The sequence below is a fragment of the Ambystoma mexicanum genome, chromosome 3p (genome assembly GCF_040938575.1).
Source record: "Ambystoma mexicanum isolate Mex_15411 chromosome 3p, UKY_AmexF1_1, whole genome shotgun sequence".
Lineage (NCBI taxonomy): Eukaryota > Metazoa > Chordata > Amphibia > Caudata > Ambystomatidae > Ambystoma > Ambystoma mexicanum.
This window is the reverse complement of record NC_090925.1, coordinates 223347437-223365386: the sequence shown is the minus strand read 5'-3', so window position 1 is coordinate 223365386 and position 17950 is coordinate 223347437. Positions and strand designations below refer to the sequence as shown.

General features: G+C 44.6%; 1 protein-coding gene across 1 annotated transcript in view; it reads right to left on the bottom strand.

Annotated features, from left to right (window-relative positions):
- CDH26 (cadherin 26) overlaps positions 1–1893 on the bottom strand; it is a 551648-nt gene extending 549755 nt beyond the window's left edge. Inside the window, exon 1 of the mRNA XM_069650706.1 lies at positions 1287–1893. Within this exon, the coding sequence (XP_069506807.1) occupies positions 1287–1325 (39 nt within the window). The 5' untranslated portion in view covers positions 1326–1893. The remainder of the gene's footprint in view (positions 1–1286) is intronic.
- Between the last annotated feature and the right edge of the window lie 16057 nt (positions 1894–17950).

Sequence of the window (17950 nt, the reverse complement as noted above, 5' to 3'; positions counted from 1 at the left end):
GTGGGTTAAGCACTGGCTGGCGACATCTGTCTGCAAACTGTGGTCATGGGGCACCATTACATTGGTAACTAAACACTTAGGCACTGATTCACAGAGCGTTTTCCTATGGGATTGCGCCATTATGAAACACTTCTGAGAACCAGGCCTAGGGGGGAAATTGCCATGACTTGCTAAGTAAAAAAGGGGCTAAGATGGCTCAGCAGGTTAAGGTTCGATCTGCAGGTCACGGGTTCAAATCCCAACAAGGTTGATTAATCCTTCCGAGGTCGATAAAGTGAGTACCAATGTCGATTGGGTGATAATAGTAATGTATGTAAATATGTGCTCTGTAAAGCGCTTTGCATCAAAGCACTATATAAATATTACATCATTAGTATTATATTAATGCCGCATGCCTTGTGTGATGCATGAAGACAGTGCTCGGTGTGTAGGCCCATGCTTATACTGAGGGAAAGCAACACGTCAACGAAAGCATGCTGTTACCTGACAAGAAGTCCTTTGCACTATGAGTTCAATGCACGTGAGTAAACCAATCCCATTGTATTACTGGGGGAATCGCTCACGAAGTGCTATATAACACGCGTGATGTCAATATCACTGTCGAGCCGTGCCACCTGTGATACATTCTGCCAATGTCTTGTGTTATCACCCGTGTTTGGCATGCTAGCACTTGCAGGCCCATGTTCATAATAAGACCACATTATGGTTCTTAGTAAATTGGCTCGGGGTGTATGGCTTCAAGGCGCTTGCTCACAGTTCGGGGTTAACAGAACATGTTTATCACACATTGGGGCTTCCTCCTGCGTGCCACATTTTCTGCATATCTGGTCAAGTGCAAGTCATAACATCGGAGGGTAACGTTATTTAAACACATCGCCACGAGCGGCAGCGCCTGCACCTGGACACGGGGGAGCATGATGCATTAATTCGCGTTTATTTAGCGAGTTACCCTCGCGACCTTCTCGCTTCTGGACAAGCACCACTAGGGCTACAGCGCAACAATTGCTTAATGTCCCCCTGACTCCCCTCTGATCTAATTAAGTTAGATTAAAACGTGAGCCGAATCCACCCCTCTCCCCCAGAACCCGCATAGCGCCTCGAGACTATGCAAGCACCAACATGCGCTGTATATATCAGATAACATACATTCCAACCTCTTAATGAACCTGCTACATGTATTTATTTGCCTGCTTTTGGGAGAATAACACTGCATTTTATGGTTGAGACATAACGTTCTGCAGGGCCCATTACTGGGTGGATTTTAGGAGGGAAAACTGTGTACTCACGGCGAGAATCAGGGCCAGCAGCAGGGTCAGGGCACCCATTGCAGGGCCGGAGAGGGAATACAGCCGGTAGAGAGAGGACTGTTACTCCAGAGCACACGCACTGGGTACTGCAGCCAACTCTCCGGCAGAGCTGGCAGCTGCCCTCAGGAAGCGAGACTGGCGACGCGGTGGTTCTCCTCCTAGGCTGGAAGGGCGCCTTAAAAAGCAGCGACTCTGTCCCGGTGCCCTTGGCAGAGCTGGCGAATGTCCTGATGGCCTTGGTCGTGCTCGTCCCGACGGATCCTTGGAGTGTATGGCAGCGCCAGTGCCTGGCAAGGGGGTGCCCCGTGGAGCTGGTGGCTGTCCTTGCTGTGCCTGGTTTCGAGGTGTCTGTCAGTGGTGGTTGCGGCTGCCGCTGGAGCTGGTGGCTGCCCTGGGATCTGAGGACTGTCTAGGAGTTGCCTGCCAGAGATGGCGACTTTCAGTGCTGATGACTGTGTTTAGGTTGCCCGACGGCGCTGCACTCTGCCCTGGGTGTTTCTGGTGACTGTTTGCAGTTCCCTTGTGGTTTTGCTGCGTCTCTGCACCAGGCCTGCCTGCACACAGCTGTTGTTTGTGAGGCGCTGGAACTCTTGGTTGGAGGCTGAATTGAACTCTCACGGCATACCCAGAACGCCCCAGGCAGCGATGGTAAACCGGTCCGACCAGAGTGCACACCGTTCCCAGGCCCCACCCTGCATACCCCTCCCCCACTCCAATCCCCCCCCCCTATCTTCCAGTGAAACACCCCCTCAGCCCCAAGGACACTGCAAGAAACACACAAAAAACTGCTTCTCCTCTTTCCGCGGGCAGCGCCCACACCCACCGCTAACCTGAGAAGACAAGCCGTGTGCATTGTTCCCTCTGCGTGTTTCAAACGGTCTGTCCCCTGGTCACGGGAACACACACGCCCCCTATCCCAGGAGCTACAACCCACAACATAGCTTCATTAAATGTGTGAGTCTCGGCGTGTGGTTGTATTTGTGCAACTGCGTGCGCAAAAGGGGCACTTGGCCAGGGCCCCCGCCTTGGAGGGGGCCCCACAAAGCTGCCTGATCTAAAGAAGTAAGACTCCTTTGTTCACCAGTCTTAAATATCACACATCATGATATTTGATGGCATGGTGCTGAGGCTCGAAACCTATTGCCTGTCTGTTTTGGCAAGTACATTCTGCCTCGATCAATTCATCATGTAATGCTTCCTGTGTTCACTGTGGTATATATAGTTTGTGTGTTCCTTGTTGCACAACTCCTGTAGCATTCGTTCCTTCCTTTAAGAATTATGTTGAACACATAGCCACATTTGAAATGCATATTGGTAAATCAAGTGCCACAATGGGTCAGAAGTTAGCTCAGTTTGTTAAGCACTCATTGCAGAGATATGTGTTCCTATGCAAGATTAGAATAGCATATTCCTCTAAGGCTGTTTGCGCCTTTCCTATGTATGAAGTTTATAAACTTGCCTGCATTTGTACTTGGTCTTGCAGCACAACAGGTGCTATTATCAGCAATGTACATGCACCAGAAAGGAGTTACAATAAAAACAAACATGTCATCCTTATGGTGAAGGTCTAGAAATTGAGTTGTTCACATTGCGTGTTGTAAAACCTAGGAGATCACCTCCAATGATGAGCATAAACTGTTAGTCCAAGAGATGAATAAATATCCAAATTTGGAACCAAAGCATTCATGCTTGTATCCTGGCTTTGCAAGCAGACAATACAGTGATCCTGGTCAAATCATCTAATATCTCGTACATTACTGTGCTGGCTTCTGTGAGGTTTGCCTTCTCACATGCTGGTGGCATTGTTTAGCCCATTACTTGATCTTTCTTCTTATGTAGGCCATTTGAGTGGATGGGGTGGTAGACACGAGGGAGTGGATGTAGGCCATTTGAGTGGAAGGGGTGGTAGACAGAAGGGAGTGGATGTAGGCCATTTGAGTGGAAGGGGTGGTAGACAGAAGGGAGTGGATGTAGGCCATTTGAGTGGAAGGGGTGGTAGACAGAAGGGAGCGAACCAGATGGTGCAGTACTCGGGCAAGCATATTTTAAAGTCTGCTCGTTTGACACAAAAAAACACTTTGCAATTTTGTAAAAGTCAAAGGTTTTTCTGCACGTTTATAAATGACAATATTCACAAGCCAGTGTTTTGGAAGTATGCAATGCTCTAAAATACAAAAGACCAACCCAGATTAAATCTGTTAAATCACACAAATTGGTATGCTGTTACTTATATACTTCTCCTTATGATGGAGAGAATGAAGCTAGAATCATTCTGTGTTACACCCTTCTATAATGTTTTGTTTTTAAAAATTGTCATGTTTGGTAATGTGATTGGTGTACTTTTCAAGTCAGTTTTATAAAATGAAATAATTTTAGTTCATGGTAAGAACTGGTAATGAAAGTGTTCAAATCCAGAAATTGCAGAGTTGGCATAAATCCCAACTTCACCCCTTAACCAGTGTGTATGTAATGCTGGGCATCTAATTTAATTGTGTATAGCCTAGTCTCTTGAAATTGCCAGTCCCTAAACCTTTCAAAATTGTCAGCCTTTCAGAGTGATTTTCTTCTCAGGGTATAATCTTCAAAACAACCTCACTGATGGTTTCACTTGCTATAGTGTTGCTTCCACTATAATAGTGAGCATTGATATATATTTTTTTAATGTTTATTTGTGAATGGTTTATCAAAAACCTTTACAAAATAGTCACAAAAGAATAGAAACAGAATGATAAGAAGGCATTAAGATTTTCACAATCGCAATATACACATTTCTTTAAAATACATAAAAAGAACGAGTACAAACAGTAAAACAAAATTCAGGAGTCAAGACATGTCTAACTTAAATCACATGCTGTTTTTAAAAAGGAAATAACACGGATGATCAAAATCGATGTGTATCCATTTCTCATTTTGTACCATATGTAGTTGGGATCATTACTAAAACTATTGTCAAATTACTCTGCAAAGTATTCAGTTCTTTGTTTTTACAAATCAGGACATCTCAGCATAATGTGTTCTAGAGTCTCATCTGTTTCAAACTCATTGCAGAATCGACACCATTTCTTTTCCTCCAAAGGATTTCTTATATTTAATATCCAATAAGTGTGCATAACATTAAGTCTAAATCTCATATAAGAGTTTCTAAACCTCTTTGAAGGATATTTTATCAAGTAATTCTCCATAACCGGCAAACATTTTGAAAAAGAATGAACCTGATTATACAATTTGGAAGCTAACACTTTACTCTTTGTCAGAGACCAATCCATGCCTCTTATGATTTGTGTGCATTTATTGGGTTTGTTCATAACAGTACATTTAGCAATACCAGTTACTTCTATCATCGACTCAATTTCATTATTTAGAGCACACATGAATGGACAAGAAAAATCCGCACCTGCTTCCACATAGAAATTGGTAACCCCAGATAGTTTGCCTTTTCTCCATAACATAAGCCTTTTTGTTGCAACCAACAAATGGAGGGCTTGCAAACCCAATTCGTATCTCAATACTTCAATGGGAATACAATTTGGCAAAAAGAACAACAGCCCCCTCCAGACAATTCCTTCCAGTGTTTTCAAAAAATCAACGATATCAATAGGAAAGATTTCTATGCCATAGGTAATCCGTGGGACCACTTTCCTTAGGTAAAATTCCCTCATGGATTTCATCGTAAAACCTCCAAATTTTCTTTCCAACAATCTCATCTGTCTTAAAGCCACTTCTGCTTTGGCCTTAAGTAGATTTTTAAACAAGGTGAACGATTCAGTCCCGGTAAAGCAGTATCCAAGATATTTAAACGCTTTTTCAGGCTTAATCAGTTTACCCTCACAAAACCATGAGAAAGATTCCCGCTTCTTATTGGTCCGTCCCATTCGGATTATAATAGTTTTGGACGGGTTAATTTTTAAGTATAGGTTACTAATAAACCGTTCAAAAGTCTTGATTAAGCGCTGCAAACCCACTTTGGTGTTATCCATGAGGAGAAAATCGTCGGCATAAGCCAACCAAGAAATACCCCTTCCATTCAGTTTGGGTGACACCAGACCCCCAGTCGCAAAGGCATATTGAGCTCCACTAACATAAATATTGAAAATAGTAGGGGCCAGCATACATCCTTGTCGTAAACCGTTGTTTGTTACAATCTGGGAAGAGAGTTCCCCGACAGTGTTCATTCGTACGACTAGCCTTGTATCAGTATAGAGCTCAATAATTATATTCAGCAAATTATTTGGCATTTTTAAAGATTTTAATTTGTGCCATAGCATAGGCCTATCGACAAGGTCGAACACCTTGCTAAGGTCCATTGATGCAACGAAAGTTTGTCTCTTCCCCTTGACCCAAGTTTTGCTTTGCAAACATCGCAAGACTAAGCCACCACAGTCTGTACCACAGTTTTTTCTAAATCCCACTTGGTTCATGCTAAGTATATGATTTTCATCCATCTACCTCTGAACATCTATCAATACCAAAGATGCGAATATTTTGGAATCTGAATCCGCAATGGCTATAGGTCTGTAGTTGCTAAGCAGCAATCTGCAGCCCTTTATGAACACCGGAATAACAACCGACACCCTCCAGGATTGCGGGATGGTTTCTGCTACACACACGTCTTTGAAAAGGATACATAGAATTCTTGTCCATAGAAAAGGATCAGATTTTAATACCTTATTACTAAGATTGTTTAAACCAGGTGCCCAGTGTTTTTAGATTTTCTTATAAGACTCATTATTGTATCTACATCACATCTTAGTGTGCAAAGGTAGAACTCACTCCATGAGGTGAGTAACATTGATAATTAGTCTTATACAGCTTAGCAAAATGACCTGGGCAGATAGCTTCAGGGATTGGGTTTACCATTGTTAATGCTTGAGTCGAATCCACATTGTTCATCAATTGCCAGAAATTTGAGGAAGTCACCCCTCTCATTGCTCCTAACATACGTTCACCTTGACGTTGTGCAATAATACATCTATGGCTCCTCAACCAGTTTTTGTATGGTTGTTTTAAACGTTTCATGGAGACCCAATAGCTCGGAACAGTTATACTCAGTTTCCGTTATTTGCGGAGTTCACTATTAGTTTTCTTTTTTTTTCGTAAACCTATGTGTCCATTGCATGTTTATGATGTGTTATCTGGACAGATCTACAGGGCATATGTTCAAAAAAGTCCTTAATTTTGGATCTAATGGTGCTGTCAAATTCTTTTACCGAGAACATATGCAAACGTTGTTCCAAATTAGTGTTTTCATATTCAGCAATCAGAGTTGAGGTAAATTTGTTAGTCGAATTAAAGGAAGATTTAATCCTATTGTTTGCGGTGTTAAGCAAAAGATCCTTATTATAACACTGTTTAGCCCTCTCACAGATTGTAAATTCAAACTCCATCATCAACATGCAATGGTCATTTGTCAAGACAGTCTTCACTTCAAAACTTGACACAGAGAAACTCAATTTAGCAGTTAAGAAAATATAATCAATAGTAGATACACAACCCCTCGCATTCCAAGTGTGATGGTCATTGGATATCCTCTTTAGTCCCCACAATTCAGTATATTTTAGCCATAGGAATCCTCTAAGTTTCTGACTCCCAGTTCCACTGGTCGACATCTTAAGATACAAAAATCCTCCCATCAAGCTGTCCACGTCACAATCTGCATTTAGGTTGCCCGCTATTATTATTTGAACACTTATATTATCCATAGACCACAGGTCTATTTGCTTGCCTAGGTCAAGTAGTTCAATTTCCAGCTGTTGATCGGATAATTCATTGGCATTCCAGTAAACATTAATAACCAGTCGGGAGAAACAATTCAAACCCTCTCCAACCGAGTAATTGGCTAAGAGAAACGATTGACCTAGTTTCCAAGTATTCTTATTTAGCAACCCAGGGGACTCTTTAGAGGCCGTAAGCAAGCCACCCTTAGGTCTGCCGCTAGAACCTTTTATAGCACATAAATCCTCCACTACAAAATCTTCCCAGCCCACATGAGAGGTCAACCAAGTTTCTTGCAGCAAAATTAAATCAATACCATGTAAGTCAATCATAAGTGACTCGTTGTTGAAAAGATTGAAATTGCCGCGAGAATTCCAGCTAAGCAATTTCAACTTATGATTTCTAGCTATGCAGGTTTACCCAATTCTTTTAGATTGGAGATTGCGTCACGCAAAGATAGAGCCAACCATCTCCAATCTTGTTTTTCTGAGACATCATCAGTTCTTTGATTAGTAGGGTAATTCATCCGATCATAGCTTTCCTGCAGTATTGGCCCACCTCTGTCGGGGGCTTGCGCTGAAGTGTACTGATCTTTAAATGGGAAGAGATCGAAACCCATGCGTTGTAGGGCTTCTGCCTCCTTCAGTATCATTGATCGAACCAAGGGAGATGGAATAATCAGTCTTACAAAATCCCATCTTTCCTTATCTATGAAATCAACCAAATGGATATCTGCAGAAGTAATAAGTTTGAGTTCAGATATCCCCGAAAATAGAGAGAGGATTTAAGATCTATTTAGCAGTTGATTTCTCTCATCTTTAAATAAGGAGCATAATATCAGACCTGGCATATTTGGAAATGCCAAAGGTCTGAGCTCCTGCACATATTTAGTATCATGAGATGCTTTTTCGTTGTACCACCTATCATCCCCCCTTACATAGGAGCGGTAATCACGTTAATTTCTCTCTTCATCCTATAAACCATCATCTTTTTTTTGGCAATTCAACAGAATATCTTTATTTCTAAGCCTCTTGTTTTCTTCCACAATATCATGCACGTTTTTTAAGCGTTCACCAATTTGATCCTGTTCTTTTACCTTCAAATTTATACTTGTATCAGTGGATTAATTCTGTATGATAGCATTATCTGTTCGCACCACATTAGTCATCTCGGTATGTAGTAGAAATTCCTTCCCATCTGTACTCCCACTCTTATTTGAGTGGACCGTTACTTTATCTTTTTCTTTCAGTCTTTTATTTTCATTCATCAAATCCTCCACATTTCTAAGTATATCCTCCACATTTGTTTGGGTATCGGTTGGAGCAGGGTGAAGATTGTGGGGTCCATCTTTAACACCCTGCAACAATGACCTCTCATCAACTTTTCTACCAGAGTCTACCACTGTTTTATTTGTAAAAGGCAATGTATTAACATTAGTAGTATCTTTGTGGTATAAACCCAAATTTACTGATTGTACAATCGGTCTCGTTCGGGGCTTAGCTACATCCCCAGAATCATTATGTATGTAATTGTTTTTGGCCTGTTCTATACCAATATTATTACTAACAGGTCTAAATGGCTCCTTAGTATCTAGGGAGTCAACATCCTTAACCGAGGTACTCATTGAGCCCTTGAAGATTTTGAAAATGTCACTCAAACCGTTTTCCAGTCTGTTCGTATTATCCACAAGTGTATCTCTTTTTTTTTCATAGCCTCATACATTCCATCCACTCCTTGTTCATATTCACTCTGAGTTGCCTGATCAGCAGATGTTTTCTCAGTTTCGGATGCCTTCATCTGAGCGCCGCCACAGTGAGACGCCACATAGACAACTGCATCCGAAGCATCCTCCTCAATCATGTGATTCATGTCAAGATCTCTCATGAATTTTCTAGAGGATTTGTTTTTTAAATCAGCTTTTTTTGCTTTGTTGTTATTTTTCTTCGCTTGTTTTTTTGATACTCTTGAATGCATGATATCCATCCCTGAACCTTCAATTATATCATTGCCCTCAGGTGAAATTTTAGATGTAACAGTACCCTGTTTCGCAGAGTTGGCCACAATTTAAGAAAATGTAGGGATTACCTTGTTCTTTTTTGGTATTACGTCTTTTGGCTGAGAGGGTAAATCCAGCTGACAACTTCCTGTTCCAATCCCCTCTGAATTGCATACAGACTTCAATTCAGCACTCCATGTACCATTGTCTCCTTAACTAAGGGCACTAATATGTCTGATAAACCCATAGGCAGTACCTCTACACATTTAACAATGGGTATGAGTGAAACGGATAGAGCTTTCGGGATGTTGTCGATAGCTGTTACCATTGATACCAACAAATCATTGTGTTTTCTGAGTTCAACCAGAATAGCTTGGTTGAAGATACCTAGCATCGGTGTCATGTCATCGGCTGGTGGAAATTCATTTATGCCCACCGAGAGGATATCATATATGAGATCCGACAGAGTGTCGTCTGGAATAAAAATAGCCGGAGTGTCTGGATCAAGAGCATCAGTTTCAACAGCCTTGTCCCCCTGGTTCAAATCATTTTGTACCCCTTCCATCTTGTAATCCCCAAACATTGGTTAGGAGGGATCCATATTTTCCTCTAAATTCCTGATTTCTACAGAACAATCCTGTGCGCATTGAAGCAATTCCTCTTCATCTACACACGGGGCAGGCAAAGGAAGCGCCGCCGCACGTGCCAGGCTGGCCCTTCGAGTACTGACTGCAGTGAAGAAATCAGCCCTGTGGTCTTTACGAATCGCGGCCAGTTTAGCTTTATCCATACTATCCGCTATTTAGATCACACTCCACCACAGGGTATATGTACCACAATACAGAGATATTAATACACACAGCACACAAATTCAAATTCCTGTTAAGAAAACGTGTTACAGTTAGCGGTTGACTTGCTATAAGTTTGCGGCGTACCTACGCACATGAAACTCCAGATCAGGGCCCCCGCATGCACACCAAGACTTATTGGGTTAATAGAAAATCCCCCGAGCACACGCACCACGAAACACGAACCGCGAACAGCAAACAGCGTGCTTTCGAGTGCTTCCGTGTGCGCGCGTGGGTGCGCTACACACACTGCTTATGAAATAGGAGTGGGCGGGGTCAAAAGTGGGCTATGCCAAAACGGGCCCAATGAGGTAGCAGTTTCCGCCCAGATTGGTCAGGCAACTTCCTGTGTGCCTGCAAAGGACGTCCGCTCCACTGTGGACTCACCGAGCGGCAAGACAAATCAGTCCTGACTTGAGGAAAGAAAGGGTCCGTATCCGTCTCAGCATACAATTTCACAAAGGGTCTCCCACAGCAAACAGCGTGCTTTCGAGTGCTTCCGTGTGAGCATTGATATACTGCACACCACAGGCACTTATTCTTTTGATCACTAATGGCAACACTATTTGAAAACTATGTCTCACTTATAATCTCTGTCTGTCTGGATACAGACACCTTACGGGTAGCTTTGAATCTGCGTCCAGTATCCATGCAAAGGTATGTGTAGCTTTCTCCTTCCTTCAATTGGTCTCCTCTATCCATGTTTGAGCACGTTTCCATTCTAGGATGCAGCAATTGTGAGTTATCTGTCTATTCTGGGTTACATGTACATTTTACATACAGTCCTGCATTAATACTACAGGCTGCATACCTTCCTGCATGCTATTAATAAAAAGTCTTCTGTATCTATGCTAGAACAGAAGTAACCTCTTCGTAGACTGATAATGTAGGCCTTCAAATGTTATTTGTTTATCTTCCTGATTAATTGTTCAACCACCACACCTACCACTAAGAAGCAGCTATCACATGAATGCCCCACCAGCTGCACACATATCTGGTGCGCACACGCACCTTATGACTCTCTCTATTCTCTCTACTGACTTGAACTTCGGTTCCCGAGGGCGTTCAACCTACCAGCGCCTTGAGACCATAGCAATGGTACATAAGGCGCTATATAAATGCAAAGTAACAAAACATAACATAACATTAGAGCAAGAATGAAGAGGGTAAGGCAATTTAAAGGGAGTAAACATGCTTATTTTTTATGCTGCGAGGTAGCATATCAACCTATGGGTTGTGATTGCGGCGGGGGGACTGGGCAGGTATTCTTGATCACTTAATTCCTTTGGTTTGGTAGAGGGGGCCCCCAAAGATGTCCGTGCCCAGGGCCCCAAAAGTGCTTAAGATGGCTCTGCGTATGCCTGTCTATGTGTGACTTCTTATATTTGTGTGTCCATCGTGTGTGTGTGTCGGTTGGTATGTTTGTATCTACCTGAGTACATGGGTGCGTCTGACTCCATCTATAATATGAATGTGCAGCTTTCTTTACATGTATACATTTCTTTTCGTTGCTTACCCACTCTGGTGCCCAGTTCATTCGTCCATAACCTGGGCAGTTGTCCATTAATATGCCAACATTCATCACCCTAGCTCATTCCTCTTGCCCCCTTCCTTTTCCCACCAGTAAGGTGCAGAATGAGACATGTCTTCTTTTTGGCATAAAAAGGCCGCAGATTTATTTTCACACATAAAAGAAAACACAGCAAACAATTGTGAAAATAGTTCCGAAGGTGTGGTGACGGCTCCATGTCCAAAACCTGCTTCCCCCTTTTCCCAACAAAGTCCATCATAGGCACAACTCCCCCAACCCTTCGTGCCTGTGAACAGTCTGCCCCTGCAGGTGTTCCTGGGCCGAGAGAGCACTGTTTCTTCGGGGGAAGCTGTGCCCTCATTGCTACCACCAGACACCTCTGCCGCTTAGGCTCCCAAGAGGCGCTGGTCCCAAGAAAGGCAAAGACCCTTCTGGCTTTCCCATGGCTCATTCGGAGTCTGTCTCTTGTCACTGGTCGCCAAAACACTGCCTCGCCGTCCCGCAACATCAACGGCCAGGCTCCGCCGTAGTTGTCTCTAACGCATTAAACGAAAATCCTTCTTGGCGTCGGGAGGTGTCCTTCTGCAGCAGGCTGTAAGTCCTGTGCAGCCAGCGCCCGCCGCTTATATGGGGCTTGGCCCGCCCCTTTCTTTTGTTGTCCTTTCGCAGGCTTTCCAAGCCCTTTGGCTTGATTGGACTTATCCCACCCCTAACCCAGGAAGGAGGGAGGAGGAGGACCCTGCCCGGTTATCGGGGTGCCTCCTCCATCTTGTTTTGTCTTTCAGTCGTCACCTTCATAACCTGGGCATTTGTCCATTATTATGCCAATATACATTAGTCTTGCTCATTCCTCTCAGCCACTTTCTTCTCCCCATTAGTAAGGTGCAGAATGAGACATGTCTTCTTTTTGGCATAAAAAGGCAGTAGATTTATTTTCAGACATAATAGAAAACACAGCAAACAATTGTGGAAATAGATCTGAAGGTGCAGCGACTGCTCTGTGTCCAAATCCTGCTTCCCCCTTTTCCAAACAAAGTCCACAGTAGGCACAACTCCCCCAATGCTTCATATCTGAGACCAGCCTACCCCTGCAGGTGTTCCTGGGCTGAGGGAGTGCCGTTTCTTCGGGGGAAGCTGAGCGCTCATTGCTACCACCAGACGCCCCCGCCGCTTAGGCTCCCAAGAGGCGCTGGTCCGAGAAGAGCGAAGACCCTTCCGGCTTTGCAATGGCTTATTCGAAGTCTGTCTCTTGTCACTGGTCGCCAAAACACTGCCACGCCAAAGGTTGATTACCGTCCACTGCGGCTACCCCCTTTCCTCTTTCATAGTTGCAGGATCTTAGTGCACTTCGTGCACAATTCTTTGCAACACCTTCATGCCGCATGCTGGCCAGTGCATTACCTATTTTGAATATTCAACCAGGGACCTCAACTTTGAACAGGTTTTGCCCGGTCTGGGGAACGCTTCTGCCCCTTCCACATTTCTTTCTTGCTTTGGCCTGCTCTCAGACCACCGGCTCCTGGTTTACCCCAGCTGTGAGTTCAACTCGTATGTCATACTTCGCCCACTGCATGTTCCTCTCCCTATTGTATTAGGCTAAAGCTGCCCAACCAACCTATCCTTATTCAGCCTGCCCTTGCAGGAGTTACCATGCTGGGAGAGCACCGTTCATGATGGGTGAAGTTTGAGCTTTATTCCTTTGCTAGAATTTCCCAAACCAACTTTGCCTTCCTTCCCCCTTCTCTCAGTCCTATCCATTTTATGTGAGGCTAAACTTGACCCCCCTCAATGATCCTTGGGCTGACAGCCCTTGTTGGAGAACTTGTGCTGGCAGAGCGCCGTTTCTGACGGGGGAAGCTGACCTTCTAACTCCTTTAATAAAGCCCCCCTCGCTGTTGGATTTTCAAAGGGAGGTTCCTCACTTCCATTTTATTTGTCATGTAGGCCCAATCTCCCCCACCCTAATCCTCGGCGGATTGCCTGCCCTTGCAGGAGTTTTACCGGGCTGGAGGAGTGCCGCTCCTGACCAGGAGAAGCTGAGCCATTCTCTTGTTAAATCGACCGCCTCCCACTCATCTATTCCTGCAGTAGGCCAAAGCTACCCCGCAATAGTCCCAGCAGACTGCCTACCCGCAGACGATCCCAGGCTGGGAGAGGGCCGTTCACGACCCAGACAATCCGAGCTTGTCCTTTTTTCCTTTAGGCCACCCTTGGTGATCTTTCTGCTGTCATTTACGTAGAGTCTTACTAACACTTATACTGCTACCTATCAGATGCACCACCACCACTGTTACTTGTTTATCGACCCAGAAAAGATGAAAGGCTGAGTTGGCTTTGCTGACCTGTTAATCTAAACCCACTCTTAATGCCAACACTGTACCACAATGCATTGCTTAAAACCTTATTTTAGAGAATTAACCTTTCTTAATTCCCCTTGCAGCTTGGTAACACCTGACACATGTTCCCCGGTCATACCTTCAGAAATCTGGCCACCCCCGCAGTCAACCGCCACGTTAAAAGAATCCTGTTTGTCTTTAGTAGCAAGTCGGAATATCTCCTTGTTATCATAATCTTCTACTGATGCCGCTACCTAAACCACCAAATCCTGATGACATAATTTCCACTCCTGTTCCTGAGCTCAAACGTAACCCCCATCGAACGAAACCCCAGCGCACAATCAATAGTATGTTGAGTTGTGTATTTGAATCCTTCACTTTATGCCTCTGAAGCTCAATGGGTAGTCAGGGCCTCTCCCCCACTTCGGTTCAATTGCAACTACAAAACCATGCAGTGACATGGTGCACCACCTATGTCCCAAACCTGGACAACCTGCCTCGTAGGGTATACCCTCTTGTGCATCCACTTCGGCGGCTCAGCACTGACCTGAGTACCTCATGAACCTTCACCCCCTACCTGAATCCGATATACCCCATACCATGAACATGTGTTATCTGCACAGATACGGCAGCCTTCAAGGGTATCCATCTACCTTTGAGCCCTTATTGCATCCCCGGGTGCGGGGGCAGGGGAGGGTCCCTGAAAGCAGACGCACCGCCGTAACAAAAGAAATTCCATTGGTATCTGCTATGATGGGTTATTTATAACGGCTTAATAACCAGAGGTTTCTATGAGCGGACCCAGGGCACGAACCTGTGCTGCTCTCTGTCGTCTTGCTCTCCAGGCGAGAACATTGTCGCTGAGCCATCCTCCAGGGAAATATGGAAAATTATCAACCTCCCCTTCACCACCTGAATGCACTCACTATTCGTGATCGTGAACCACTGTGTGAATTTTCACAGTAAACCACTTGCTTGCCACGCTGGCCTTGATCCACCTGTCCCAGTATTATGCACCCTTTTCACTGTGGCAATTACCATATAAAAGACGACCTTTAAATCAAGGTGCCCCTGAGACCATGCCTTTGTCAAACACTTGCAACCCTTGCGAATTGGGTGGCCAAGAACAGTAGATGAAAGGTGGCCAGCTAACACCCTGACCAGCATACTGACGGCCATGTGTCATATCTCTCGCAAATCATTTCTATCACGCCACCTATGGCTCCCCGTGGCTCCCCATGGCTCCACGGCTAAGCAATGGGAGGATCTACCTCCATTCCAGATGGTAAGAAATTACGAGTATTGGTGCCCTGATTGTCCAAACACGAGTGAGGTATATGGGAGCGGAGCTTGTAGTGCACCCACTAATGCACCCCGCAATGGTGTGACGAATGCTCGTGCCCCGAGGGTAGTCGCACATAAACCGTTGTGTTTCCTGCCTTACCAAGGGTTACACTAGGAGGAACCTAAAGGCTCACCAGGCCTCAGTCTGGGATTTGCGATGGGGGTGGCTGAGGACCGTGTGTGCCATCCGATCCAGTGTACTTGTGAAGAAAGTAACATCTTCCTCCATTAAGACCTGACTGTTTATTAACCCCCTTCGACTTAATCAGTGCGCACATAAGCAGCCTCCCCCCCACTACCTAGCTCGGTCATTTGATGACCACAGTGACCCAATTAAACCTTTAGCTACAAAGCCAGATGTTCCACCGGCAACGAAGGCCCATCACCACGCCGAGCCTCCTTAACCACACGTGGACCCACCATATTCGCCACCGGCCGACCATCACCAGGCCATGCAAACTTTTAGCCCCGCTGTGGGTCCAAACCTGAGCTCTGCTCTTCACCTATCCTTTGTTTACCACCAACTATGGCTAGCAACGGAAGCTGCATCATACGCCTGCATTCATGAATAGTTTGCAGTCCCATGTACCTATTATACCAAACATGCCCGTTGGTTTTACTTACCCTGGGCCTATCTCGTCCAGAGGGGATGATATGCAAGCCCCGTTAACTGCTTGTTCCCTTTGACCTCTTTCGCTACCCATTCCTTTCCATGGCCTTTCGGACAGAGTTGCGCACGACTGCGTGTATTAAGGACCAGCCTAGCGAGCCTGCAGCTAAACCCAATACCGGGCAGCCATAATTTCTAACCCATCTACCAACTCCTGCCCCTATTTCCCATACATTTCCCATGACCACACAGCAAACAACGGCGCAATAACCTGTACCAATCAACTTAGTTTAACAAAATTCTTTACCAAGTCCTGTTAACTGCTTTCCGCTTTGAGTGGTACCCCAATTTGTCAAAGAGCCCATACGGGGGCACTACACATGAATAATAATACTCAAACGGCAACTATTACTTCCTGATAAACCCATGCCGCCGCTGACTGTAAGCAAGACCCAATTATATCTACACCTACTAAATCCTTGTGGGTACAGCAACCCTCCAAAGGCACTGAAACTGTCGAGCATTAATCAGCAGACTTATCCCTTTACAAGCCACCCCATGGCATGGAGACCCACCAGGGAATAAATTACCTGCATGCTATAATGCAGATGCATATCACCATACACATGCCCCACGCGGTATGGCGACCTACAAAGGCACCTAACCTTTATTTAAACAAGAGAAACCTTCCCGCAGTGCAACATCCAAACCAAACCGATGAGTCGGGTTCATGCTCCCGTCCACTTTACTTTATGCGGCTTGTCGAATCATCCCAAGCCAGGTGCATCAATGCGCTACTTGACAACACAGATGTACAGTACATACTTTCTAAAATTAGCTGCCAACCATGCAATTAGTGACTGTCCCTGATGTGTCAGAGCAACGTAAAGCACGTACCACATTCCCCTTTAAAACCACAAACTTGGTTACCCCAAAAAATAAACGCATCTGGGAAGCTACATAACATCCCGTTGTAGCCCAGCATAACTGAGGCCAGACCAACTACTCATATTTGTGACATAACAAGGCTGCAGTTTTATAATCCCACATTTCACACTGTCACTGTAAACCATGCAACATATCCAATACATTATTACAATCCACGATGATCGGCAGTACCGTTTTGTTCACACATTCTTTTGCACCCCCTTTCACCTTTCTCTGTTCCTTTATTCCCAGCCAGCTCTCTTTTACTTGTCCATTCTGTTCCAGCATACTTAGGTGACCACTACCCGGCAGGGTGCATTTAAAGGCCCTAGACAGAAGCCCCCCTCACCTGTACAGCAGAATTTCTACACAGCAACCAAAAACAGCTCTATTTTGCTATTATTTCATCTGAATGACACAAATTTCTACATTGCAACCAAAAACAGCCCTGTTTTACTGGTATTTCATCTGAATGACAAGAAGTTATACACTGCAACCCAAAAACGACTCTGTTTTGCTCTTATTTCATCTGAATGATAGGTTCTACACTCCAACCAAAAAACGGCCTTGCTGTGTTTTTATTTCATCTGAACGACAAGAATTTTAACACTACAACCAAAAATGGCTTTTGCTTTCCCTTGCACATGAACAGCAGCCCTTCAAACACGGCAGATGAAAAATGGCTTGGATTTTTCTTTGTGTTCGTGTCAAATTAAAGAACCATCTGAAAGGGGGCCTACCCATCATTGTCAATGGACCAACAGCAAATGTAAATTCACCCAAGAAGGATAACTTAGAATCCTGTGACCTACAAGACAGGGTTTTAAACATCATAAGCAAAGAGCCTGCACACATATGAAAAGAAAAACTGCTTTAAAAAGCCAAAGTGGAAAAGATAGCACTGCTCGCACAGGGAAATGTCAGGAGAATATGATGGGGGGGGGGTGACCAAAGCAAATTCAGATTATGTTCCAACCCACAAAACTCCTGGCACCTTTGAATAGACCCTTTGCTACCGGACAAAATGGTTCTGGAATGAAGGCAGGGACTCATGATGACAAAGCCCCACTTCTCACTGGAAATCACACATATCCTGTAACCATCTCGTAATAAAATGCGATGCTGCGCAGGGCGTTATCATTCCCTGCTCTGCCAGACATGAAGTCAGGAGTCCAGAGATTTCAAAGAAGGCAAAGTGTGGCTAAAGCTTGACCAGGAGGTGTGAGCCCTTCCTGCTCTCACTACAAAGAGCAAACTGTAACTTCAAAGGGAGTCATAAAAATCTCTGGTCATCGGCTGAGTCCAGAGAAAGACAGATGGTTGTGGGGGGAGAAGTGGC